The 27,948-nt window shown below is 57.6% G+C and overlaps 1 protein-coding gene across 37 annotated transcripts in view; it reads left to right on the forward strand.

The window, feature by feature from the left end:
- The window catches only part of LINGO1 (leucine rich repeat and Ig domain containing 1), a 207,608-nt gene extending 179,886 nt beyond the window's left edge, over positions 1-27,722 (forward strand). For 17 of the 37 annotated variants that reach the window (XM_078333848.1, XM_078333847.1, XM_078333846.1 and 14 more), the window contains 3 exons: positions 13,093-13,355; positions 13,547-13,824; positions 24,845-27,722. In XM_078333848.1, the coding sequence (XP_078189974.1) occupies positions 13,600-13,824; positions 24,845-26,701 (2,082 nt within the window). In that variant the 5' untranslated portion in view covers positions 13,093-13,355; positions 13,547-13,599 and the 3' untranslated portion in view covers positions 26,702-27,722. Of the gene's footprint in view, positions 1-5,148; positions 5,621-6,963; positions 7,578-13,092; positions 13,356-13,546; positions 13,825-24,844 lie in introns of those variants that run through there. The other 20 variants (XM_078333865.1, XM_078333873.1, XM_035259247.3 and 17 more) reach the window with 5 other exon arrangements.
- Positions 27,723-27,948: the final 226 nt, after the last annotated feature.

Genomic DNA, 27,948 nt, shown 5'->3' on the forward strand with positions numbered 1-27,948 from the left:
AAAGTGTGGAGATCGGGATAGGCCTGACTCTGCCACCTCCCCTTCTCTTGCCCTAGAGGTGGCAGTTCCCTGGAATTGGTGTTGACCACTGTCCTGAATGTTTTTATACTTTTCCTATATTTGTAGGTATCCATTTTCAGCTGATAGGGTTTGGGCTTGTTTGTAAAGTTGATATAAATGGTGTGCCTCGCACATGTGTTTGTTTTCCCTCCGCATTGTGTTAATGAAATCACCCCTGCTAATGCAGGGGACTCCAGCACACCGTGTTCATTGCTGCATAGTATCTCACTGTATGAATGTACCGCGTTCTCTCTATTCCTTTTCCCACGATGGGCATTTAGAGCATTTCCTGTTTTTCACTGTAGCAAACAATCCCGCCAGGCGCGTCCCTCTGCTTGCCTTCTTGTGCTCATGCTTCAGGAACTCTGGGTCATACAGTGTGCATCTTTTTGCCTTTACTGGATAATCACAAGTTGTCCACCCCCCAAGAGCAGACACTTCACCTACCTTATCTCAATGCCCCTGCCTCACTGGGAGAAAGGAGTTACTATCCCATTTTACAGATGGAGCATATGTTTAGTTACCTATTTCTGCATAACAAATCACTCTGAAACTTAGCTTAAAACAGCAAATATTTATTACCTCCCCGTTTCCACCAGTTGGGAATCCAGGTGAGGCTTAGCTGGGTACCTCTACCTCTCACAAGGCTCCAATCTAGGCATCAGCCAGAGCTTCAGTCACCTCAAGGCTCAGCTCGGAGAGGAGCTGCATCCAAGCTCACTCGAGTGGCCATTGGAAGGTCTCGGGGCCTCATAGGGGGCTGATTAGAGACATCAGCTCCTTTCCATGTGGGCTTCTCATAACATGGCAACTGTCCCTCCTCAGAGCGAAAAGCAAGCAATCGAGAAAAGGTACCCAAGATGGAAACCACAGTTGTTTTGCAATCTAATCTCACAAGTGACATTAGCATCACTTCTACCATATTCTTTTCATTAAAAGTGGATCCATTGATCCAGCCCATACTCAAGGTGGGGAGAGGATTTCACAAGCAGAGCAATAGTGAAGGTAGGGACCACTGGGAGTCCCCTTAGGGGCTGCCTATCCCTGGGCAACTGAGGCTCAGAGAGGTAAAGTGACTTGCGCAGGGTCACACAGGAGTCAGGGACAGCGTCAGAATTGGAAGCCAAGGCTGCCTGGCCCTGATGCTGGGCACCTTTCAGCCACCATGCTGCCTTTGACTTAATAACAGGTTCCGACTTACGCTAATAAACAAGTCTCTTGCACAATAGAACTTAAGGCAAGCGCTTAATGAATGGATTTGCTAATAGTGCTGCCTGTTTGCACACATTAGCTCAAGTTTCCCCGACATGATCCATGGGGACAGCTAAGCCAGGCTCTCAGGAGGAGCCTGTCTGCCAAGCGCAGAGCCCAGGTTCCCATGGAGCCAGGGAGTGATCTCTGCTACATTTCCTATTTTTCTGCTGTTCTTGTTTTGCTCCTAATTTATTTTTTTTTAATGGACTTCACACTTCCTTGACTTCTTAAGAACAGCTAACTGCATCCCACATAACTCAAGGTCAGGAATATTGGGTGTTTTCCTGGAGGGACTTCAGAGGGGAGTGCCAAGGTCCCCTTCACTGACTGGCCCCAGACCAGTTTCTTGCTTCTCAGCCACTGTAGACACAGCGGCCAGGCCACCCAGCCCCGAACGGCTGTGGCAGCGCTGAGTGGAGGCCAGGCCCAGACCTCACTTCTCTGCCAAGGCTTCTGCCTTGAGTCCTCCAAGAGCCTTTGAGCCTCCCCTGATTCCCAGTGAGATTCCCAGTAGGGGATGCTGCTGACTATGTTGCTTCTAGACAAGTGACATGTCACTGGCGCTGAAACATTTCCATGGAGGCATGGTGCCCAGTGCCCCAAGGTGAGAGGGAGTAAGAAATGTGGATTCAAGAGTGTCCCTGCCCCTATGCCCTGGCCCTCTTCTCTAGCGGTATCCACTGGTCCTTCCTGATTAAGAGACTTCCGGCAGGAGTAATTTGCAGACATCAGACCCTCTGGAATCAGGGCTGTGGGCTGGCTGTGGAAACTGGAGGAGACACAAGATCAATCCATAGCCTCAGGGTGTTCCTCATTCTCAGGGGACAGAGAATGTGCTCCACGTGTCTCCGATCTCCGAGTGGCCATGCTGAAAAGAACCTTAGGATAGAGCCACGACTTTACAGAGGAAGAGGGCTCGGGAGACAGCCAGCGACCATGACAGTCAGTATGAGCCTTTACCTAAAAATACCTGCGTTTGTCTAGCTCTACTGCATCAGCATCAGGTAGATACGAGCCACACATTAAGTCATGCGACCCTCACCCCACCCTGTGAACTGACATTATCTTACAGAGGAGGAAACTGAGACTCAGGGAGGTGCCCAGGGACACACAGCCCTGCCCGAGGGGAAGATGAGGCTCTCAGAGCAGGTTTTTAGAAGGAGGGGGACACACAGGGACCTGAATTGGAAGGGGAAAGGATTTGAGGAGCTGAGAAGGCTGTTGATGACAAGACAAGCATGAAGTAAGTGCCAGGGAAGAGGATGCCCCAGTTAAGTGCGCCTCCCACCCTTGCTTTTGCGTCTTGGCTTCAGCCTGCATCATGAATGCTCCCTGGAAACCAGCATGTCTCCACACCAACTTGGGCCAGTCTCTATGGGGAGAGAGGCCCCCTCCAGGTGAGCCTCTGTGCCTTCCCCATGTTGGCTACCCCATGCAGGATGTGGAGGATCCAGACTTGTGGAGCACGGGATGAGGGACCTTCATTTAAGATACCCAGGCCCGACCCTTTGTGATTTGCTTACATGGGAAGCTGGTGTCCCCAAGTCCCCACTGACTCTTGAGAAGGGGTTCAGGAGGGGGCAGGAAGGCTTTATAGCACATCTCCAGGACCACCTCCAGGTAGGGACTGTCCCGCTAGCCCCTGAGGGGCCTCCATCCCTGGCTGGCCTTCACAATGCACCCGTGCAGGGCCTGACCTATGGATTTTCTGCCGCTCCTTGATCCGCTTCACTCCAGTCTAGTACTTCATTAAACCGCAGCCCCAGCAACCCTGGCGTGGAGGGCTGTGAGAGCTGAGTGGGGGACTGGGGTCCCTGTGATGGCTTCCAGAGGCTGCAGAGCCCCCAGCTTCCATGCTTCAGCCTTTTAGGGACTCGGGGTCATCCAAGGAGCCCTGAGCTTAGACACCCCCCAGGGCAATCCCTCATTGAATAACCCGGAAAACTTTGGCCTAAGGAGGGGCTATGACCCCCTCAAGGTCACACAGCAAGTTAACAAGTTAGCTTGTGGCATAAAGCAGAACACAGGGCCCACCTGAGCACCCAGCTCCACCTCACTCCCCCAGCCCTCCTCCACACCCAGTGCTGCCTGCCCAACCCCCACTTTCCACCCAGGCTCCTGGTCTCTGTTTTTCTTGCTAATTAGAGGTCTCAGCAATGACTCCGCTGTCCCAGCCATTTTAGAGCCGTCATTAATTTCAAGTGCCTTCAGAAATAATCATCATCGTAAAACCCTGGGAGCTGCTGGGATGCCGGTGGATAGGACCAGCATAGAGCAGGCATGCAGGCAGGCCTGGTGTGCCACCCTCTCCTTTCTGTGCCCAGGGGACCCTTGGCCCTTGCCCCAGCTCCACTTCCTGCCTCCTCAGCCTCTCAGAGTGAGAGAAGAGCCGGACTAGGGCTCTGACATCAGATATACACAGAGCTTCAAAGCCCAGCTAACTCGTATGCACAGAGTGAACCTGAGTGAGTCACCAGCCCTCCCAGAGCCTCAGTCTTTTTATCTGTACAGTAGGGACAGCAATGCCAACCTTGCAGAGAGATGAAGCTGTGAAGTGTAGCTGAGTCTTGTTTACAGTAAGGGCTGAGTACATGTTGGAGGGTCTTATCCTCTCCTCCTGTGTTCCCTGGCAAACCCATCCCGGCTCCACCACTTTGCTGTGAGCACTCAGGCTGCTTGCTCCAGCTGCCCACTCCTGCAGTTCTCAACCTGCAGCCAGGGTCTGCTGTGTGCCCACCCATGAGACATGCAGTCTCAGACCTGCTCTTGGGAGCTCCCAGTCTGAGGTCAGAGGGAAAAGATTAGGGCCCTGCCTCTAAGGTCATTTCTGGGGCAAGTAGGCAGGAATAGAAGAAGTGGGTCTTGGTTAGGTTTTGAAGCACAGGTAGAAACCACGAGGGTGGTTTGAAGCACGCCACAAGGGTGTTACAGTGGGCAGGAAGGCCTGGGGTGCAGGGGAACGTTCTTCAGCTGGAGCTCCTGGACATGGTCCCCTGGTTGTGCCACAGAAGACTCGGACTGGGCCAGGCCGATGTGTCACATTCTCCATGGCCCTGGGACCTCTGAGAGGGCTCTGCTGGGGACCACCACACCCCACAGGAGAGGAGAAAGGTATCCTCCACAGCTCATACAGAGGTATCTGACTGGGTGCGGACCCAGTGACACACCCTCCTTTCCTGGAGTCTCTGGGTGACAAGGTTAGGGGCCCATACTCTCACGAGGCCCAAGCTAGGCCCTCAAAAAGGTCCCTCTTCCAAGTTGTTCCCCCAAAGCTCCCCTCACCCCATTGTTTCCATTGGAATAAAACAGGGAGAGCTGGGAGGGGTCCTGCCTTTTGGAGACAAAGGGAAGGGGAATGATAAGGATGCCATTGACAGCGGAGAACGGAGGCCCAGGGGCGCTTCCTCCCAGACACAGCTCTGTGGCCATCCCTGCTGCCCCCAAGGCGCGGAGGGATCATTGTGGGGCCAGAGTACCCCACCCCAGGACCCCGGCTTCCTCAGGTGGCACCTGGGGGTTGGGAAGTAGAAGCAGTGGGCTCTCCCCCATTTCTCCGCCGAGATCACTGAGGCAGGGAGCAGGTGAGTCGGGGGCGGAGAGATGTGGTGGCCGCGCCTTGCCTGCGTCAGTCACCGCACCAGGAATAGCCCTCGCCCCCGCCCCCGCCCCCCAGCGGGTCTGCGCGCCCGCAGGGTGCCTGGCGGAGCCTTTACGCAGGAGCCAGCGAACGTCTATTCCTGTCGGGCTGGTGGGAGGAGGCGGCGCGGGAGGGCGGGAGCACGGGTAGCTCGCAAACAGCCGGGCTGGGGGGCTGGGGAGTCTGGGGAGGGGTCCAGGCAGCGGGGAGTTGAGGGACTGGAAGCCGCCTGCGCTGGGCTCTGTGAGTGAGGGGACCCCTGTGCTCGCCTCCCCGCTTCCCCTCCCACCTATAAGTCTCTCTGCCGAGCCTGCCCCCTGCTGGTCCACTCAGCCCTAGGAGGCGAGTTCAATTCCCTTTCCATGCCTTTGGGGGCTGTGTGACCATGGGCAGGGCCTGGAACCTCTCTGGGCCTGGGCTTTTCTCCCTCTGTCACAGGGAGACACTAGTGCCGCCCCCTCCCCCCCCGAGTGTTGCTGGAGGACGAACGTAGAGTTCACAGCAGAGCATAGCGCGGACAGCTGCTCAGAGGGGGCTCTAGCTAGGCCTAAGATGGGGATGGGCAAAGACACAGGAGACAGGAGAAAGTGCTCCAGGAGAGACTGTCCAGAGCAACGGTGCGCCAGAGAGGCCGAGAAGTGCCCAGAAATGGCGCAGCTGGAACGGAAGGTCTGTGCAAGCCTGTAGGCTGTGTGTGAGGCTGGACATCGGAGAAGCGAGGTGCTGCTGGGGGTGGGGAGAGGTCCCTCCGTGGCTGCCAGGCATCTCTGCAGTGCTGTCGGGCAGGCTTCCTGGGAGAGGGTTGGCACTGGAAGTGGGATTCCAGGGTCTGCCCCAGAATCGGTGAGGCTTTGGGCTAGATCGCCTCCTCCCCAGCCTCAGCTGCCCTCGTGAACTCAAGGTATCAGCATTCATGTGCTAACGGGGTGTTCGCAGCACTGGAGAAGGGATGGCTGTGCCGGGTGCTGTCAGCGTGGATGGTTATTCTGATAAAACTGGCTTGGTGTTAAAGGGCATCTGGCTTCAAGGAGGTACAGGGAAAAGGTGAGGTCCTGAGGGTAGTGACCTACTCGGCAGACTTTGCCAAGACATCCCTGCTGTCCTAGTCTCTGTAGCTCCGAGTCAAGGAGGATCTGCATCTCCGAGGAGAGGTCCCATTCCTTGGGCCCATCTGAAGTTGCGGCCCCAGCCGAGGATCCCCGGGACCGTTCCGGAGGAGGTTGGGGAACAGTCAAGCCCAGACGGAGGCTCTGCGCTGCCCTCTGCTGGCCGCTGGGTGCAGGGCCTCCGGACGGCGCGGGCCAGAGAGGCCTGCCGCCCTCTGCTGGGCATGAAGCCAGGCTGGGCGGGGACGCCCGCCGCAAGGAGGTACGCGAGACCCCGCTCCTGGGTAGAGCCGCCGGGCCAGCGCGGATTCCTCGCTGTCCTCTGGAGCTTCCCATTCTGCCTGCCTCGCCCTCCCGCTGCCAGGATGCGGGTGTTCCAGGCTCGCGGACTTTCCGAGAGGAGGGCCAGGTCGGGGGCTCCCGGTCAGCCCTCCCCTGCCGTCCTCCAAACAACCCTGTTGGGGTGGGGAGCCCTGTCCGTCCTCCTGTGTGTGTTCGTCCACAGCCCAGTTAACACGTGTAAACATACTCGCGCACTCACATGCACACGCATGTGGCTACACAAAATCACACACAATGGTGTGCGCGCACACACCCAGGGAGGTCCGCACGCCTGACTCCCCGGGACCCGCTGGCCCAGGACTCGCCCGGAGCCCGAGACCCGGAGGGGCGCGGCCGTGTGCGGTGCTGGAGCGCCGGGCTGGTGGCCCCTAGCCTGCGCCCGCCTACTGGTTTCTCTGCGCCCCCTGCGTGCAGGGCAGCGGCTGGGGCGCCCCTCGCTCTCGGCCCCCTCCGCTGAAAGGAGACGAGCCCCCCCCACCAGGTTTTGCGGCCGCGCCTTCTCCTCCCCCGCCCGGCTCCCGCCGCTCGCACGCTCCCTCCTCCCTCCGTCCCTCCTCCCTCCCTGACTTGCTCCTGGCGCTCCCTCCCCGCGCCGCTGCAGAGCGCGGAGCCCGAGCGGGAGCCGGAGCGGGAGCCGGAGCGGGCGGCGGGCTACGGCGCAGGCGGCGGCGGTGGGTCCCGGTCCCGGCCCCGGAGGGCGCGGAGTCCCCACCCGCGCCGCTCCGGCCCCTCTCCCGACGCGGGGCGCCTAGCAGCATGCGCGGCCGCTGCCCGCCGGCCCCGGCCCCGCGGCGGAGCGCCCCTGGCCTCGACCCCGGCCCCAGCGGCAGAGGCGGCGGCGGCGGCTCTGGGCCGGCCCAGGGCGCAGAACCAGGCTCGCGGATCCCGCGTCGCGCGTCTTGAGCGCGCCTGCCCCTCCGCCGGCTAGGGCCGCGGCCTCCCACCTCCCCACTCCTGAGCCCCGGCCCCGCATCCGGCTCGGCTCCCGCCCGCGCGAGGCGGACAGACGGACGGCCAGCCCCGCGAGGGCGCACGGACTGCCGGGCGGAGGTGTCAGAGGAGGAGGAGGAGGAGACGGAGGAGGGGGCTGGGCAGGGGCTGGGGCCGGGCCGGGCCGGCGGGAGAGACATGCGATTGGTGACCAAGCCGAGCGGACCGAAGGCGCGCCCGAGATGCAGGTGAGCCTGGCGGCCGCGGCCAAATCCCAAACCGGCAACCCCGCGGCAAGCGCCCCTGGGGACTGCCGTCCGCCCTGGTTGCGCCCTCCTGGGGTTGCAGGGCACCCCGGTGCCACCCAGACCTCCTTTGGGGTCACAGGCCTGATTTCCCCTCAAGCCTCAGAAATGAAGATTCTTCCTTTCCCACAACCCTCCCTCCAACCCTAACAAATTCCGGGTTTGTAAGCTGGGAGCCTGGAGCTGGGGAGGGGCCCCCCACGGGTGTCCCAGTACTGCTCTCCCCTTCCTGTCCCCCCTCCCGTTCTGAGCATTGGTCACTCTAGAGGGTAAGCCCCCTGCTCAGCCCTGGGTGGGTACCTCCCTTCGTGGACCCCAGGTGCCCCCAGGCAACCCCCACCAGTGCCAGACACTCCCTAGCTGGTGGACACAGGTCAGGGACTGGGTTTCTCCACAAGCTGCAGCCTGGATGGCAGCTCCCCTGACACACAAGCATCGCCCCTTTCCAGCTCCTGCCCTGTGAAAAGGAGATGGGGAGTAGGAAGAATGGAGGAGAGGAAGTTGGGGACCAGGAGAACCCAGGAACCCTTTAGGGGCCTCCCCTTTGTCTGCCTTCAGCGCGGGCTCTCACCTCCTCCTGCCCCACTTTTCATTCTAAGGCAGAACGGGTGGGAGGTGGGAACCAGCTGAGAAGAGGGAGGTGAGGAGGGAGCCTCCTGCTCCCCCTCACGCCCTTTTCGGGGTGGGCTATGGGCTCTCTACTCTCAAGGCATGCCAGGAGATGTGTCCCTCCGGGCGGATCCCACTTTGAGGAGGAGGGGTGGGGCCAGGCCAGTGGGCAGCCCCCTCCCGGTTCCTGCTAGGGTCGCAGCCCAGCCTGGTCCAGCCCAGCTGTGCGGGCACCTCCTCTTTGTTCTCAAAGGCCTTCGGGTTGGGGTGGGAGAGAAGGGGCACCTAGGAGGATGGGAACAGCTCTGTCCCAAGGGTGGGGGGGTGGGAGTGCAGGAGGCCCTGAGCCAGTGGGAACTGTGGCATCTGGACAGCCCCTTCCTGCTCACCCAGCCCTCCCTCAGTCCTCTGCTTGGCTTGGGCAGCCAGGGGGCACATAGCCCAGCCTGGCCAGTGGCTCTGGGCTCAACTCTGCTGGCCATTATGCCAGCGACTTCAGCACCAGTGCCTCCAATTCCCAGGGAGCAATGAGCCGGGGCACCTAGGCAGCAGAGAGCCTGGGGCTTCCCCAGATCCAGCACAGAGTGTCAGTGAGGAGAAGAGGGCCAGCTGCTCCCAGACCCTTTGTCCTTGTGTAAGCCAGGAAGGAGCTTGAAATCCTCACGCCTCTGAGCTAGCAGGCGGGAGAAGGTGCTAGCAGCAGGTCTGCTGGGACAGCATGCCTGTCCTTCCTGCTTTCCACCCATGGCCTGAGGTGGGAGGGCGGGTACAGGGTGACACGGAGAGAGACCAAGAACTCCTTGGAACCATGCTGAAAGAGGACACAGACTCAGATCCGGACTCCCAGCAGCACCCAGCTGCCCCTCCTGGAGGGGGCTTAGTGAAGGCGGGGACAGGCCCCTGCCCACCTCCCCACCCTCTGCCAATTTAAGTGTGAGCCCCTGGGGAGGGCTTGGTTAAAGCTGCAGTCTTCCCCAGGGTCTGGAGTTAGAGTGGGAACCAGCTTTTAGGGGGATGGGCATGTGCTCAAAGCCAAGTTCCCAAGGCCTGCGGGCTGAGGGGCCCTGTGTGACTGGGAGGGAGGTGGAGAGAGTACTTACTCTACCCCAGTCCTCTTTTGTCTGGGTTTATCTTCATCCTCCGCCCTCTGACCATCCATTTTTCCTATACTGGGTATTGCTTTCTAAAACCCAGACTCCCAGAGGGATACCTCCCCCACCCCACCGCACAAAAAGCAACCTCTTGTGGAGGTGGGTGGGGGCTCTGCATGGAGCACTTCAGGGTCCCTGGTGCCAGTGATGGCTCCTGTGTGCTGCTGCTCTTCAGGCGCCTGCGGAAGCAGGTATCTGGGGGAGCACAGTTGGGATTGGGTGTGTTTCTTTTGGGGGGTGAGGCAGTGCAGGCATTCATGCAGGGTCCCACAGAAGCCTGAAGCCGGGTGGAGGGTGGAGGGTGGAGGGTGGAGGAAGTGGAGCCGGAGAAGGGCCAGGGAGAGGAGGCAGAAGGCATGGTGGTCTCAGAGTCAGGGCCTTAGTTTGCTGACTGGAGTGTCTTGGGCTCGCGGTCCTTCGTGTGGCACTCTGTGGAAGTGGCCTCCCAGCCCCCATGGTTAGCCTCTGACAGCTTTCTGTTCTGTTTCCTCCAATTCCTCCACGTGTCCCCCCATCCTCACCTGGCTTAGCCCTGCATCCCCTCACAACAGGCCCTCTCCTCTCCTTGTCCTGACCCCCTCCTCCAAGAAGCCTCTGTGACTGCTTCAAGTCACTCAGCCCGCGCTTCTCTAGGCACTCGCAGCATAGAGCCACTCTTGTTTGCACTGAATACCGTAGCAGCCCATTCACACATGCATTTGTTCTGCACATCCTAGCCAAGCTGCCTGCTTGGCTCTGGCTAAGCGTGGTCTGCCTTGAACACCCTGGGCAATCCTAGTACCCTTCCTTTGGCCCTCATCCGTGGCCCCTGGCATGGAACAGACCCGTGGAGGTACCAGGGAGTAACTCTTGGCTAGCCGCAAGGACTACCTGTGCATGAATGCACAGAGCTAGGTGATGTCAAAGGTGCTTCAGGCAGCAGTTGGAAAGAGACTAACGGGTACTCAGTAGCCCACATGGACACTCAGAGAAGGGTGGATTTCTCCCTGGAGGTCGAGGTTGTCAGAGATGCTTTAGGAAGAGGGGGAGACTTATTGAGTCCTAGGGAAGTAGCAGACTTTGCAGAGACACAGAAAGCAGGGGACACCAGAATCGGGGAAGTTTCTTTGTAGAAAGAGTGTGAGAAGGCAGGTTCATTTCGCAATACATGTGAGGCATTCTTGATGCTGCTCTTTGTTTAGTTGTGGAATGAATGAATGAATGAATGAGCGAACGAATGAACGAATGAATATCCCTGGGTACGGTGGGCTCAGTAGAGCTGTGCTGACAACAGTCAACCTGTGTGTGTTCTGTTTCCTCAATGTTGTTTCATAGTGAAGTTGTTAAGAGTGTAAACCCTGGAGCCACTGTAGACCCTGGGCTCAATTCTCAGCTCCACCACTGCCCGGCTCTGTGACTTTGGGCAAGTTACTTAATCTTTCTAGGTCTGTCTCTTATCCATAAAGTGAGGGTAACAATAGCACCCACCTCAAGGGAAGACGTGACAATTAGGTGTGCTAACATAAGCAAAACATTTAGAACAGTGCCTGGTAATGTTAGGAAGTGCCAGGTACCCTTACTAAATGCTAGCTACTCATAGTTTATCATGATCTTATCCTTGTAGGTGGTAGGTGCAGAGATTTGATTTTATACCTGGGAAAACAGAGCCAGCGAGGTGGAGTGACTTGCTCTAAATCCCCAGCTTGCAAGTCTGGGGTTCAGTCTAGAATGCCTTCTTCCTGGCCTCTGGCCTGGGGCTTTTACTCACTACCCAGGCCTAGCCTGTTAATTCATCGAGACATTTAGTATTAGTAATCATAGTAGTAGTGATAATACTATAACGAACACTGTGGTCCTACTCCGCTCAAACACAGGCACTCAGTCATGATGTACATCTTCCCATGTGCTAGACCCCTTCCCTTCACCTCTTTTTCAGTGACTACCCTAAATTATGTATTTAACAATCCCTTGCCTCTTGAAAATTATACAATTTAAATATATATATAAGTAGTTCAGTTTTCGTTATTTTTGAACTTTATAAAAAGCACAAACCACATGCAGTCCTCTGGAATTTGCCTTTTTCTTTGTCACATTTAAGCTTCATCTATGTTGTTGCAAATAATAGTAGATGTAGCTCATTTACACTGATGTATAGTGTTCTGCCATGTGATCATAAAAATGTTATTTCACATTCTCCTACCAATGGACATTTAGGTCATTTCCATGTTTTGCTCTTACAAACAATGCTTCCAAGAACCTTCTCATCCCATCTCTGAGACAACGTGCAGTGTCTCTGGCGCACACAGCTAGGAGTGGAATTGCTGGCCGGTAGGGCATGTTTGCATTCGGCCTTACTAGGATATTTGCCAAAGTGTTTTCCAAATTGGTTAGACCAGTTGGTCGTCCCCCCAGCAGGAGACGAGTGTTCTCATTGCACCCATCCTGATCAACACTCGGTGTTGTCAGGGGCCTTGACTTTTACTGATTGAATGAATGTAAGATGATATTTCATGGTGGTCTTGATTTGCATTTCTGGAATTTGGGGTTTCTGGTGTATGAAATGGGGGTTAAGATGGGCAGCAGCCAGTGTGGACTGGGTACTCACTAAGCCATCACCCCATCAGCACCTGTTCCCCCAGTTGTGGGGATACTGCCCTACCATCCTTGAAGTCCGGGATGGATACGAGCAATCAGGGAGGACTCCATAAGCAAGTGGGATGAAGGAGGAGCAAGAAGGGCTTAAGTCCCTGCATGTTTAGTGCAAACAAACAACAGAAAATTCCAGGAACCCCAGAGGCTTTGTGTTCACCCCAGGATGGGAATGCGTGGTCCTAGCTTAGGAGGTGGAGGGATCCTGTGTTTCGTTATTTTAGCATACCCCAACTCCTGCACAGCCCTGGATGGGGAAAATGTGTGCTTGCTCCTCCTCCGTTCTCAATTCCATGGGGAGTCCTCCCTGACGGCTCTTGCTCATGGATCGAATGAGGGGTGGCTGAGCAAGGTGACTCCGGGGCCTTTCAGGGCCCCTACCCGCGAGGCCCTCCAGACCCCTGCTGGCCCAGAGGGGCTGAGAAGCCTCATACTGGCAGGCTAATTTGGAGCAGCTCCCTCTGCCAGCCTGGTGCACCACCGATTGATTCCACGCTGCCTTTTCCGCCTGGGCCTGGGCCCCCAGAGCTGGTTAAAGACAAGCACCGGGGCTGGCGGAATAATTATGCCTATTTCATGTGACACCCAAATTGATTGCCGCCAGGGTGACATTACCAGGGCATTGTTCCTCGTCTCCAACCTCTTATTACATGTTATTAGGGTGTGTGGTGTGTGTGTTTTCCTATTTTTTCCCGTTTCGGGGAATTAATCTCTCTCTGCCACCTCCTCTGCTTCCTGCGGAGAACCTGCTGTCGGCTCTGGGGGTTGCGGGGGGCGGGGAGGGGGCTGGCCAGCCTTCTTCTTCTGCCTGGCCCAGTGTAGGGCTGCAGATGCAGGCAGTGGAGGGGGGAGCTGGCCATCTCTAGTCCCTTTACTTGGGTGCAACATGGGGGCATCTCGGAGCTGAGAGGGGCTACTGAGGTGTAGCTCCCAGCAGAGGAGGCCTTCTGCAGTCGCCTTGATCCATGGCCTCAGCTTGCATGCCTCCCATGACGGGCTGCTCACTTACTCCTGAGGCAGTTCTTCTGTCCTGAGCCATCTAATCCAATGTCCCTCTAATGTCCCATCAGGTTCCCCACATGGGCTGAACGGCCTCCCCTGGGAGCTCACCATGGGTATTGGCTCCGCTCTCCAGGCCTGCAGTGGACCTTTGCAGCTTCTGCCTTGATATGCCCCTTAGAGATCTGCAGAGGTGCCTGTTCTCCCCCAAGTCTGGGCTTCTTATGAACGGACAGCTGGGTGGTGGCATCGTTGTGCCTGAACAGGACACACCTCCTGTATGTGCCTGGCTGGAGGCTCCATCACTTCCTGGGTACTAGGCTCAGTTTACCAGGTTGGTAAAATGGACTCTGGCAATGGCGTGGCCAGGATTCATTTGAGCAGAGAGGGCTTTGAACCGCCAGCGCTGGGAGGGGGGCAAGTGTTTTTTTGCAATCTGCCTGTCCGTGTTACATAGAACTGACTGGACCTGGGTTTGTGATGTTTTAGAGGGTTATTTTTCAATCTTTTCCCCTTTTGAGGCAGAATCACCCAAACTCTCACCTGTCCCTGACTCGGCCCTGCCACGGGGTGGCCATATGACCCTTGCATGGTGTGGAGGAGAGAAGGTGGCGGTGGCTGGGAGGCTGGAGTCCTTCCTAGGTCCTAGCCTGGAGATGCTGTGGGGCCTTGCGCAAGTCCCTGATGCTCCTGGGCCTCAGTTTCTTCATCTGTATGAGGGTCTCCAAGGGTGTTACGCCTTTGGAGCCAGACAAGCACAGGACTTCGGGCAGGTGAACCAACGGCTCAGAGCAGTGAAGCGGGTATGTACCAAGGTGATGGTTGGTGGGGTCATTCAGCAAAGCACTTAGTATGCGTGCTGCTATAAATGTCTCTTCCCTTCCCTTCCCTCTCCCTGCACTTTCCGCCCCAGCAGTGAGGGCAGTGTGAAGTCTGCCGTCCCGCTTCCCAGTGAGGAATTTGTGGTTCCCAGAGGTAAAATCACTTGCCCAAGATCACACAGCTCAGCAGGCCCTTGCACCTGAGTCAGAGGAGGCAGTAGAGGAGTGGGCGGGACCGCCCGGGGTCTGCCTGCCTCAGGCCCAGGCCCAGCTCTGCCACTCATCACTGTGGGACTTCGGGTGAGGTGGGTCACCTCTCGTCGCCTCAGTTCTCTAATCCGTGAAATGGGGATCATACCAGCCTCTTAGGGTGGTTATGGAGCTCAAACAGCTTCATGCCTGGTCCATAGCCAGTGCTATGTTAGTGTTCGCTTTTTTTAAAAAAGGCACCATAGGGGAGTGATGAAGAGCATGGGGTCCGAGCCAACGCGCTGGGGCTCACCCCGTGAATGCTGACCTGAGCACGCTGTAGAGCACCGCTATGCTTCTGTGCTTTCCATCTGCAAAACTGGGACCATGCAGCACTTACCTCAATGGGTCGGTGCGGGATTCAGTGAGTTTTATATGTGAAGTGCCTGAAATCGTGCCTGGTACTCCAAAGGCCACTCTGATGGGTTTACCAATCATCATTCTCATCACTATTCTAACTCTCTGGCTAACGCCAAATCCCATGCTAGCCCCGCCACACGTCTCAGCCTCTCACTGCCAGCCTGCGGTCTGTGAGGCTGTGACACCCCCACCCCAAGCACAAGGCCTCTGGCTCTCCCAGGTGAGGGCTGGCTGGTGTCCAGGCCTGAGCCGTTACCAAGTAGAGAGGCCCTGAGGGCTGGGGCTGCAGAGAGGGGTCCCCCGGGAACCCCAGGAAAGTGTGAGAGGACAACTGGGGATGAGGCAAGCGTGTTCCAATGGGCCACTGGCCTGGCAGGGGATGGCGCTGGGGCCATGAGGGTCACCTTCCTGTCCCCAAGAGCCTGGGCTGGCATCTCAAGACATGCAAAGGGGGATATGGGGTATAGGACTGGGTTGTCCTTGGGCCCCCTCAGGTCACCATGAATAAGCACTGCCTGCCTCACCTCAGCTCTGGGACAGCTCCCATCCAAGTGGGGGTACTGTCCGCTTAGAGGGTCCCAGCATGGGCAACCTGTGCTGGGGCAGGAAGGGCACAGAGTGGTCCAGGACTCCCCTGAGGTCACACAGCAGGGCAGGGTGCACTGGCTGGAGCCCAGGCCTCAGCCTTTTGCTCACCCAGAATGGGCTCCTGTGGGCCCTGCCCGACTCCCACTCCTCTCCACCAAGGCCGCCACTCCTGGAGGGCAGAGTCTATATATAGAAGCCGTTAAACACTAAGATGCTGCGACAATTAAAATTCATAATTTATCCCGCAAATGGCCTGGGGCTGCGCGCTGGCCGGAAGGCTGGCGGCTCTCGAGATGGCTGTGCCCTGGTGAGGTGGGCAGGGGCATTCCTCCCTTCAGTGCAGAGCAGCTGAGTGCTGGCCCAGAGTGACCTGGGAGTCCAGGACAGGCAGGCAGACAACCACACCATGCCCAATCGGCACCTCCAGCAGGCGCTCAGGCCAGTGAGCACGTGTGGGAGGTGGTGGAGCTTCCCTGGGTGCACCTGAGTGATGGTGCTGGGGACCCCCAGCACCCGGGAGTGGGGGAGGAGGGGCAGCCAGCACACATACGCACACACACACCTCACACACAGACACATCACACAGACACACACAAACACTACACACACATACCCCACACACACACACACACAGGACACACACGCAGACACACCACACACACACAGGCCACTCACACACACACGCTCACACACAAACAGGCCAGTCATACAGATGCACACCACACACACAGGCCACTCACACACACACAGAGGCCAAAGACACACACACACACACACACACACACGCCACTCACACACACACATACCATACACACAAATATAGACACATCACACACCCACAGGCCACTCACACAGACACACTATACTCACACACAGACACATCACACACACACAGAAGTCATTCACACACACCACACACACACAGAGGCCACTCACGCGGACACACTGCACACACACAGAGGTCACTCACACACAGACACAAACACACACACATAGAAGCCATTCACACACCACACTCACACACACAGACACACACAGGCCACACACACAGACACACTGCACACACACAGGCCACTCACACACACAGACACATCACACACACACAGACACAGACACAAACACAACACACACGCGTGCCACTCATGCACACACACACCATACACACAGATGCATCACACAGACACAGGCCACTCACACACAGACACAGACACACACCACACTCTCACACACACACACAGACCACTCACACACAGACACACACCATACACACAGGCCACTCACACACAGACACACACCATACACACACACATCACACACACACAGAGGCCACTCACACACACATCACACACACACAGAGCCACTCACACAGACACACACCACATTCACACACACACAGGCCACTCACAGACACATACCATACACACACAGGCCACTCACACACAGCATACACACATACACATCACACGCACACAGAGAGGCCACTCCACACAGACACACACCACAATACATACACACAGGCAGCTCACACACAGAGGCCACTCACACGTATACCACACACACACAAAGGCCACTCAACACACACCACACACACACAGAGGCCACTCACACAGACACACCACACACACACAGAGGCCACTCACACACAGACACACCACACACATAGGCCACTCAGACACACACCATACACACACACAGGCCACTCACACAGACACAGCACACACACAGAGGCCACACACACACACACAGGCCACTCACACACCATACACACACACAGAGGCCACTCAGACACACTACACAGGCCACTTACACACATACACTACACACGCAGAGGCCACACACACAGGCCACTTACACATACACAGAGGCCACTCACACAGACACCACTCACACACACAGGCCTCTCAGACACCACACACACACACACACACAGACCACTCAGACACACACCATACACACACACAGGCCACTCAGACACCACACACACACAGGCCACTTACACACATACACGACACACACACAGAGGCCACACACACATACAGAGGCCACTCACACAGACACCACACACACACACCCAGGCCACTCACACACTCACAGGCCACTCACACACCACACACACACAGAGGCCACTCACACATGCCACTCACACCACACTCACACATACACACAGAGGCCAGTCACACACGCTCACACACACAGAGGCCACTCACACACACATATACACACAAGCCACTCACACATACACACTCACACACACACTCCGGGGGCCCACAGCTCTTTGCTAGAACCGAAAACAAGAGGAAAATAATTATACACGACAAAGGACATGACCTCAGTGTTCTTCCAGGTTGATTTTTCTGTCCTTGTGGGGGGCGGCTGAGGACGAGGAGGAGAGAGGGAGGCTGGCAGGGGTGAGGCGGACCAGCCCCGGAGGAGGTGTGGGACACCTGCGGCACAGTCTACCCGGCTTTCTCCTGGGGGAGCTCAGCCTGGGCGCAGGACTGCGACTCTCAGGGTCTGCGCTCAGCCTCACCCCCTCCCCACGGGCCAGGAGGCAGCGCTGCAGATGAGACAGGCCAGTGACGGAATTGCCTCCCCGTTTGCAGCTCCTCCTTTCTGCCATTATCAGCCATTCACAGCTCAGCAGGATCAGCCCAGGGTTTGGGCCAGGAGAGAAGCCATCAGGAGTCCCAGGATGCTCTCAGGCAGACCAGGCCGCAGTCCCTGCCTCCCGCACACCTTTCTTGTCACTCTTCCCCTGTTGCGCAAAACGCCCTCCCCGGTCTCTTCCTTGGCCTGTGAAAAATGTGTTTCAGTCTGAGCTCACACAGCACCTCCCTCTCCTCCAGGAAGCCTTCCTTCATTGAGAGCTAGGTGAGGAGTTGGAGGCCAGAGTGTGAGTCCTGCCCCTCGCAGCAGTCATCTGGCAGGCTCACTCTGCCCCTGTGAGGTGCACGCGTCCGCAGGCTGGGCCTAGGAGTGTGGATCTCTATCAGGCCCAGCCCCGCTTCGGAGGCTCTCAGTCTGGGGGCCACGGGGGAGGAGGCTGCAGAAGCCACGGGAGTGGAGCTGGGAGAAGCCCAGCAGCAGTGGGGACAGGGTGGCCGGAGATCCAGAGGGGACCCACCAGAGGCTGTCCCTTCTCCCCAGGCTAGAGGAGAGCCACTGGGGAGACCCTGAGCTGCTTCTCAAGGCCAAGTACAAGGCCTCTCGGCATGGGGCATGAACAGTTGGCGGCCGCCACAACAGAAGGAAAGCCCCGGGGCGGGGTGGGGGGTGACCATCACAGGCCCCTCTAGATGGGCCTCACTGCACCCCCACTCCTGGCCACTTGGCCCCCGTCATCTCTGAGTAGGTGCAGTTTCCTCTAACACACTTTAACAGTTCCTGAAACAGATCTGCAAACCGAAGCTGAAGCAAAGGGACCTCGGCAGGCAGGGACTTGGGGAGAGGACAAGTCACAGGGCGCCCAGGCAAGGCCTTGCTTCTCTTCGGTGATCCTGCCTGAGTCCTTCGCCTTTTGAGTCTTCCCCCACCTGGATATGGAAATGCTCAGACTCACCTGTGGAGTCAGGGGATAGGATGTTTTAAGAGGCCCAGGCTGACATGCAGCAGGTCGGGGGGCTGGGACTGTGGTCGTGCCACAAGCTCTGGCCCCTGTCTCTTTCTTCCTGGTTTCTGTCTCTTTCCGTCTCCTGCTCTCCCCATTCTTCCTTGGCAGTGGAGCTGGCAGAGCCCTGGGCAGACTCTCTGAAGTGTCCCAGCCCCTTCCCAGGCCTGCTGTCCTCCTCGATCCATCCATTCTGCCACCCACTCAGTCACAGGCATGGCAGGCAGGCATCAAGGCAAGGTGAGGACCGTGCACCCGCACTTCATTTCCCCGTGAGGCCCTGCCCCGGCCACACAGCCAGGCTGAGCACCCAAAGGATCCTGGGCCGCAGGCTTTGTGGGGCAGACGCACCATGCAGATTGAATGCCTGTGTGTGCGGGGGTCCCTGCGGAACCCGAGGAACGCTGAGTGGGAGCACCATGAAATACTGATACCATAAACCTAAAATAACTAAATTTGCCATCCTGTGCTTCAGCCAACCCCAAATTCGGTGAGATTCAAGCCCAGGCGGCAGCAGCAGGCACAGGAGAAGAGCGTGGTGGGAAAGCCCTGAGCACATGTGGTGCATGTTACACACCATCTTCTGGAAGATGGGGAAAGGCTTTTGTCAGGTTTCGGGACAGATGCCTGGGTGTACCTCTCTGAGGACTAGGGCCTTCCCTCAGCCCTGGGGCCTCACCCTGGCACCACGCTGACAGGGCAGCCCTCCCCTGGCCCAGCCTACAGAGTCTAAGCCCCACTTCGCCCCAGGCAGCTCTTGGCGCAGGCAGCCCAGCTAGGAGACACAGATCTCTGCACCTGCGAGCTTTGTGACCCAGGACCCGGGCAAGCAAACTCCCCTTTCAGAGCCTCTGTTTCCTCAACATCTGTAAAATGGGTAAGAAAGGTCTCTTCTGAATATAGTGTTTCTGAGACAACATGTGTAAAGCCCCAAACCTCAGCTGTGTGCCATGGCTTATGCCTGTAATCCCAGCACTTTGGGAGGCCAAGGCTGGTGGATCACTTGATGTCAGGAGTTCGTGACCAGCCTAGCCAAGATGGTGAAACCCCGTCTCTAGTAATAATACAAAAATTAGCCTGGTGTGGTGGTGGACACCTATAATCACTACTCGGGAGGCTGAAGCTAGAGAATTGCTTGAACTGGGGAGGTGGAGGATGCAGTGAGCCAAGATTGCTCCACTGCACTCCAGCCTGGGCAACACAGCGAGACTCCGTCTTAAAAAAAAAAAAAAAAAAAAAAAGAAAAAAGCCCCAGGCTCGGCTCCTAGCAGGAGCTGTCCAAGTGTTAGTCCCTCCCATTTTCTAAAGGTATCTGGTGGATGATCCTGTAGAGGACATGTGGGGGAGTCATGCCAACCCCCATGGACCTCCAGATGCTGCCTATGGCACAGAGTGACTCCTAGCTCCCTCAGTGTTCTCTGAACCTGTCCACAGGTGATCCCAGGCCCCTTCCATCTCCCCTAATTACTCTCCTCCACCCTGAGACCCTGGGGGCACACCCTGAATGTGATGCCCCAGGGAAGGAAGCTGGTCATCCTGAGCCTTCCCCCCCAGGAGGCTTTTCCAGCCCCCAGTGAAACTGCAACTTAGGGCATGAACCTCCCATTCCCCTCTACCCTTTAGTAAGGTTTGGGGATGTCAACCTTCCAGCTGGAAAAAGGCTGGTTTCTGGGGACAGCACCCTCAGGGACCCTGGAGTGGAGCCCTTACTGTGCAGTGGGGGAGACATACCAGAGAGGGCAGGCATGGCTGAGGTCACACAGCAGGCTGGCCACAGAGAACCTCACATGTCAGGGAGCATTGCCTGAACCAGGCTGTATCTGCCCCATGGCATGAAGGAGGGTGTGGCTGGTGGCCAGCAGCCTGTCCCTCCCACTCTGGGCAGCTTGGAGCCTGGAGCCTGCCCTCTGTAGTGCGGGCCGATGGCGTCCCCACTGTCCTGAGCCAGGGAGGGACTGGCTGCTGGGGTCTGTGTGTGGTGCTGCAGGCACAGCTACTGCCTGCCTACCTACCTGCCTTTGCTACTTACCTCCTTTGTATTTATTGGTCCAATTTTTAAACTCTTACCCTTGTAGGAAGCCCTTCAGGGGCAAGGATTCAAAATAAAACACTGATTAAAATGCATAAAATAGCTATTCTTGACAGTTACAGGGGTAGCCAGCAGCAATAACAGTGCCAGGATGGCAGGAGCGGCACGTTGCCCGCTCAGCAGTTTGGGTGACCCCTCAGACATGACTCTGTCAGCATCCTCAGATGACAGGGACGCCATGGGGGTGGGGGACCAGGGGACTAGGCCCAGCAGGCTGTGCCTTTGCTGTACCAGCTCGGGCAGGCATCCTAGCCTCTCTCTGGCTTCAGCTTCCCCACCTTTAGGGCAGCCGGATGTAAGAGGCATGGGGCGAGGCATCTCAGAACCCATGTGCTCCCAGAGCTCCACAGAGCATGGCCCCTGGCTCCGTGGGGCTACTGCCAGGCCTGGGGGTGGCAGCTGTACAAGGCAAGGCTGACCAGCTTTTCTGCCAATGTAGTTCTCTTTTATTTGATGACTGATTGATTGCTTTTAGAGATGGAGAGTCTTGCTCTGTTACCCAGGCTGGAATGCAGTGGCACAATCATGGTTCACTGTAGCCTCAAACTCCTGGGCTCAAGGGATTCTCCCACCTCAGCCTCCCTGAGTATTTGGGATTATAGGCATGCACCACCATGCCTGGCTAACTTTCATTTTTTTTTTTTGAGATGGAGTTTCGCTCTTGTTACCCAGGCTGGAGTGCAATGGCGTTATCTCGGCTCACCGCAACCTCCGTCTCCTGGGTTCAGGCAATTCTCCTGCCTCAGCCTCCTGAGTAGCTGGGATTACAGGCACGCATCACCATGCCCAGCTAATTTTTTGTATTTTTAGTAGAGACGGGGTTTCACCATGTTGACCAGGATGGTCTCGATCTCATGACCTCATGATCCACCCACCTCGGCCTCCCAACTTTCATATTTTTATGGGAGACAGGCATCTCACTATGTTGCCCAGCCAGGTCTCGAGCTCCCAGCTTCAAGTGATCCTCCTGCCTCCACCTCCTGAGTAGCTGGGATTACAGTGTGATAACAGTGGGATTGCAGCACTGCTATGCCTGGCCTTCAGCATACTGCAGTTCCTCAAATCTGTCATTGCTCAGTGAGCCTGATCGAGGGTTAGCCCCATCAGAAAGGCGTCCATCCCTGCAAAAACTCACTCGCGCACGTGTTTCCTTTCAAAGAACACCCACTGGGGTCTGTTCTGTGCCACACCTCACTCTGAGCGACAGACACTCTCTGCCCTTGGGCACCTCACTCTCTAGCAGGTGAGACACACACGCCCATGACTGAACCAGGATTAAACATACATTCGTGATGCAGAGGCTTTGGAGTGCGTTTCCCTCTTTGCTCAGTGTCACTGGGAAGCGCTCACGTTTAGTCACTAGGCAGAACTTGGTGGCATTCTTTCCCGACCGGCTTCCCTTTTTTTATCTTTTTTTTATGGTCCTTATAGCATAACTTTTCTGCCAGTTCGTTCAAATCACTTTGGGAATGAGGTGTGCTGTACACCAATCACATAAGATCACTGCTAATAAGAATAACGTGGCTACGGTGTTGGTGGCAAGAGGTGATATCTGACTGAGTAGGTCACGGATGGCTTCCTGGAGGAGGTGGCCTTTGGGGTGGAAGGTTACAAAGGCCACCAGGACAGGAGTCTGGGACAGTTTCCAGAAGAAGATAGTTTAGAGGCAGGAATGTGCAGGACAAAGTGGGGAGGTCCAGGTGACTTTGCTCAGGGACTGGTGGGAAAGGAGGTGAGTGGGCAGGTTGAGGCCAGGTGGCATGGGCTTCCTGTGTGCCAAATTTGCGTCTGTATGAGGGGATTACCGGCACCTCGGGGTGGCCCGTGTCCTCACTAGCCCCCTCATTACCCAGCCTTCTCTCCAGCAACTCCCATCACCCGCCAGCCTGGCCCTGAGCTGGATGCTAAAAGTCCTATTTACCTCTTGAGGTCCCCAGCCTCACACCCGCACCAGCCCCAGCTGCCAGCCCAATTACTTATTGATCGCCTGTCAGGATGTTTGCTTTTCTGGTGGGTCACTGGAGCGTATGTGACTGTGGAAAATAGCCTGGTGGTGGGGGTGGGGGGTGGGGGGGAGGTGGAGGCTGAACTACAGAAGAGCCTGGAGAAAGGATGAGAGGGGCTGAGGGGAGGGTCAGGGTGGACAAAGCCCTTGGGGATAACAAAACCCTTGCAGATTCTATAACATGTCAGTGACACCCTGAGTCCTCTGCTTAATCAGTCACTTAGTCAATCAACAACCACCAAGCTCCTGTCAGTCCTGGGAGACTGGTGGAGCATTTGCAGGTGTGTGACTTTGTGGACAGGCCAGAGCTCCCAACCCAGATGGGACAGCCACACCTTTTTGAGCTTCAAGTTGCCTTAATGGCTGATGCATGGATGACAAGGATGGATGGCCTGTGGCCTTGAAAGCAGGGGCTGTGTGAGGTGTGGGGAGGGGTGGGAGAAGGGCCTGAGCTAGGTCGGAAAGGTGGGACATCCAATCTGGGCCTCCCCTTCCTGCAGCGAGCCCCCTCCAGGCCATGAGTGCAGGGTGTGGGCACAGTGGCAACCCCCAGGGCACTGGAGGCTGGAGTGGAGGAGCAGGGACGGGGCTTTGCCCCACCAGTGAGGTGGCTGCAGCTTGGCCTCCAGAGGCCATCCGATCCGCCCCTGGAGTTTAGAGGCAGCCACTCCTAGGGTCTGAGCCTCCCTCCACCCCCGACTCACCCTGGTTGCCCAGCCAGTTTCCCATGGGGGTGGGTGGAGAGAGAGGAGGGAAGGAGGAGATGTGAGGCAGTTTAGGGTAGAAGTGGGGATAAGTGGCCTCTAAACAGGGGTGGGAGAGGTTCACAGAGGCTCCCACATACCCCTCGCTCATTTCAGCTGCAGCCTATACGCAAGTGGACCCTGCTCCTGGCAATTCCTCTTGTCACCACCTCCCAAGCCCTGCATGGCTTCAGGGCCCAGCTTGAACAAGCCGGGGTGCTGCCGCAGGGACAGACTCCTCCAGGGTTGCCTGGCCATCCTGGCCTGTGGGAATCTGCGCCTTCCTCAGACTAGCAGCTGTGCAGAACCCTGGTGCTAGGAAGCAGGTGGTGGGAGCCCTGAGAGACAGACAGGTGAAGGCTGGAGGGTCTTGTAAGGGGAGCACACTCTTAATTGGGTATCAGAAAACACTTCTTAGAGCAGTGGACTTAAATTAGGCCTTGAGGATGGGATTTCAACAGCCAGGGAAGGGGCATTGCCAGAGCAGAGAACCACAGAAGCCAAGACCAGGGAGGCAGGAAAGGACATTCTCCAGGCCCTGGGCTCAGAAGCCTGAGCTGGGTCACCGATGGAACCCAGAGGAAGTAGAGAGTCACAGATCCCACCGAGTCCAGGCTGGATTTGTAGTTGCAGGGGGACAGGGGAGGGCGGCTTCAGGGCTGGGCCTTCCGGATGAGGGTGTCCTCCAGCAGTCCAGGAACCCCGTGGGGGCAGACCGCGGACAGTGACTGGTGTAATTGGTTTACAGCAGACCCAGTCACAGAGCTGATGGGGAGAGGGCATGGCATCTGCACCCAGGGAGGCTCAGGGCTCAGGGCTGAGCCAGTGGGACCCCTGGCAGCCTCAGAAGCCCTGGCCATGCATGCTGGGGGCTAGCCACACTCGGCTGCTTGGCTCAGGCTTCTCAGGGCTGTTCCTAGAGGCCTCAGCCCTTGAGCCCCTTGATCCCCACTGTGAGCCCAAGGCGGCTCAGCAGTTCTGGTTTTATCCCTGATGAGCACCAAGTGAGCTGTGACTCAGGGCAGGGCATGTGCCTGGAGTCCACCGCCTGTGAAATACAAAAGAGGTGGCGCCAATGCCAGGTTCTCTGAGGTGACCCACCCCTTCCCTGAGCCCCTCCATCCCAAGGATGCTGGGAGGGTCCTCTGGGAAGACTCTGGACAACGTAAGAGGCAAAGAGGAGGCAGCATGAGGAGGCCAGAGGCCCTCTGGCCTGGGCATCTGGACCCTGGACCCTGCCTCTCTGCCTGTGTCAGCATCTCTGTCACAGGGCAGGAGGGGACCCAGGTGGCTTGGGGTGGGGTCCAGACACACACTGCCCCTAACCGCCACCTCTGTCCTGTGCTTGCTTCCGTCTGCAGGTGAGTGAGAGGATGCTGGCGGGGGGCGCGAGGAGCATGCCCAGCCCCCTCCTGGCCTGCTGGCAGCCCATCCTCCTGCTGGTGCTGGGCTCGGTGCTGTCAGGCTCGGCCACGGGCTGCCCACCTCGCTGCGAGTGCTCCGCCCAGGACCGTGCCGTGCTGTGCCACCGCAAGCGCTTTGTGGCAGTACCTGAGGGCATCCCCACCGAGACTCGCCTGCTGGACCTAGGGAAGAACCGCATCAAAACGCTCAACCAGGACGAGTTCGCCAGCTTCCCGCACCTGGAGGAGCTGGAGCTGAACGAGAACGTCGTGAGCGCCGTGGAGCCCGGCGCCTTCAATAACCTCTTCAACCTCCGGACGCTGGGTCTCCGCAGCAACCGCCTGAAGCTCATCCCGCTGGGCGTCTTCACCGGCCTCAGCAACCTGACCAAGCTGGACATCAGCGAGAACAAGATCGTCATCCTGCTGGACTACATGTTCCAGGACCTGTACAACCTCAAGTCGCTGGAGGTCGGCGACAATGACCTCGTCTACATCTCCCACCGCGCCTTCAGTGGCCTCAACAGCCTGGAGCAGCTGACGCTGGAGAAGTGCAACCTGACCTCCATTCCCACCGAGGCGCTGTCCCACCTGCACGGCCTCATCGTCCTGAGGCTCCGGCACCTCAACATCAACGCCATCCGGGACTACTCCTTCAAGAGGCTGTACCGACTCAAGGTCTTGGAGATCTCCCACTGGCCCTACTTGGACACCATGACACCCAACTGCCTCTACGGCCTCAACCTGACGTCGCTGTCCATCACACACTGCAACCTGACAGCCGTGCCCTACCTGGCCGTCCGCCACCTGGTCTATCTCCGCTTCCTCAACCTCTCCTACAACCCCATCAGCACCATCGAGGGCTCCATGTTGCACGAGCTGCTCCGGCTGCAGGAGATCCAGCTGGTGGGCGGGCAGCTGGCCGTGGTGGAGCCCTATGCCTTCCGCGGCCTCAACTACCTGCGCGTGCTCAACGTGTCTGGCAACCAGCTGACCACGCTGGAGGAATCGGTCTTCCACTCGGTGGGCAACCTGGAGACGCTCATCCTGGACTCCAACCCGCTGGCCTGCGACTGCCGGCTCCTGTGGGTGTTCCGGCGCCGCTGGCGGCTCAACTTCAACCGGCAGCAGCCCACCTGCGCCACGCCCGAGTTCGTCCAGGGCAAGGAGTTCAAGGACTTCCCCGACGTGCTGCTGCCCAACTACTTCACCTGCCGCCGCGCCCGCATCCGGGACCGCAAGGCACAGCAGGTGTTTGTGGACGAGGGCCACACGGTGCAGTTCGTGTGCCGCGCCGACGGCGACCCGCCGCCCGCCATCCTCTGGCTCTCGCCCCGAAAGCACCTGGTCTCAGCCAAGAGCAATGGGCGGCTCACAGTCTTCCCCGATGGCACGCTGGAGGTGCGGTACGCCCAGGTACAGGACAACGGCACGTACCTGTGCATCGCGGCCAACGCGGGCGGCAACGACTCCATGCCCGCCCACTTGCATGTGCGCAGCTACTCGCCTGACTGGCCCCATCAGCCCAACAAGACCTTCGCCTTCATCTCCAACCAGCCGGGCGAGGGAGAGGCCAACAGCACCCGCGCCACTGTGCCTTTCCCCTTCGACATCAAGACCCTTATCATCGCCACCACCATGGGCTTCATCTCTTTCCTGGGCGTCGTCCTCTTCTGCCTGGTGCTGCTGTTTCTCTGGAGCCGGGGCAAGGGCAACACGAAGCACAACATCGAGATCGAGTATGTGCCCCGGAAGTCGGACGCGGGCATCAGCTCCGCCGACGCGCCCCGCAAGTTCAACATGAAGATGATATGAGGCTGGGGCGGGGGGCAGGGACCCCCGGGCGGCCGGGCAGGGGAAGGGGCCTGGCCGCCACCGGCTCACTCTCCAGTCCTTCCCACGTCCTCCCTACCCTTCTCCACACGTTCTCTTTCTCCCTCCCGCCTCCGTCCCCTGCTGCCCCCCGCCCCCCGCCCGCTCTCACCACCTGCCCTCCTTCTACCAGGACCTCAGAAACCCAGGCCTGGGGACCCCACCTGCACAGGGGCGTTGACAGACTGGAGGTGAAAGCCGAGAGACCGACATACGGCAGAGTCAGTAATTCAATAAAAAAGTTACGAACTTTCTCTGTAACTTGGGTTTCAATAATTATGGATTTTTATGAAAACTTGAAATAATAAAAAGAGAAAAAAAACTATTTCCTATAGCTAGTCGGAATGCAAACTTTTGACGTCCTGATTGCTCCAGGGCCCTCTTCCAACTCAGTTTCTTGTTTTTCTCTTCCTCCTCCTCCTCTTCTTCCTCCTTTCTCTTCTCTTCCCCTGTGGGGAGGGATCACTCAGGAAAACAGGAAAGGAGGTTCCAGCCCCACCCACCTGCCCACCCCGCCCCAGGCACCATTGGGAGCAGGCTGTGGGGGCAGGCCTGGGCCCAGCTCTGGCCTGGCTTTTTGCAGGGAGTGGGTAGAGGGGACAGGTCTGCCAAAGGGGGTGGGAACCTGCCTGCTGGGCTGCCAGGTGGCAATACTGCCAGGGGTGGGAGCCTGGCTCGGGTGTGGCTGAGATTCTGGACAGGGCTGGGGTCCTCCTGGGGGACAGCACAGTCAGTGGAGAGAGCCAGGGGCTGGAGTGGGGCCGACCCCAGCCTCCGGTCCCAGCTCTGCTGTTCACTTGCTGTGTGGCCTCAAGCAGGTCACTGGCCTCTCTGGGCCTCAGTCTCCACATCTGTACAAATGGGAACATTACCCCCTGCCCTGCCTACCTCACAGGGCTGTTGTGAGGAATTGAGATGATGTATGTGAAACACTTTGTAACCTGTAAAGCGCTGTGCACACGTGTGGGTGACTGTTCTCATTATGGTCATTATTATCTCACTGGGGGGGATGGGACTGCTGAGGGGTCCTCCATGGGGGTAGGGTTGGGGACATCGGGGGGAGGGATGCTCCAGGGACTTCCAGAGACTCCTCCTAGGACAGCGGCTGGGGCTGTGGCTGGCAGCACTGGCTGGAGAGGGGGACTCTAGACCCCAAGGGGATCCTGAGACTGTGGGCACAGAGATTCCCT

The sequence above is a fragment of the Callithrix jacchus genome, chromosome 8 (assembly GCF_049354715.1).
Source record: "Callithrix jacchus isolate 240 chromosome 8, calJac240_pri, whole genome shotgun sequence".
NCBI lineage: Eukaryota > Metazoa > Chordata > Mammalia > Primates > Cebidae > Callithrix > Callithrix jacchus.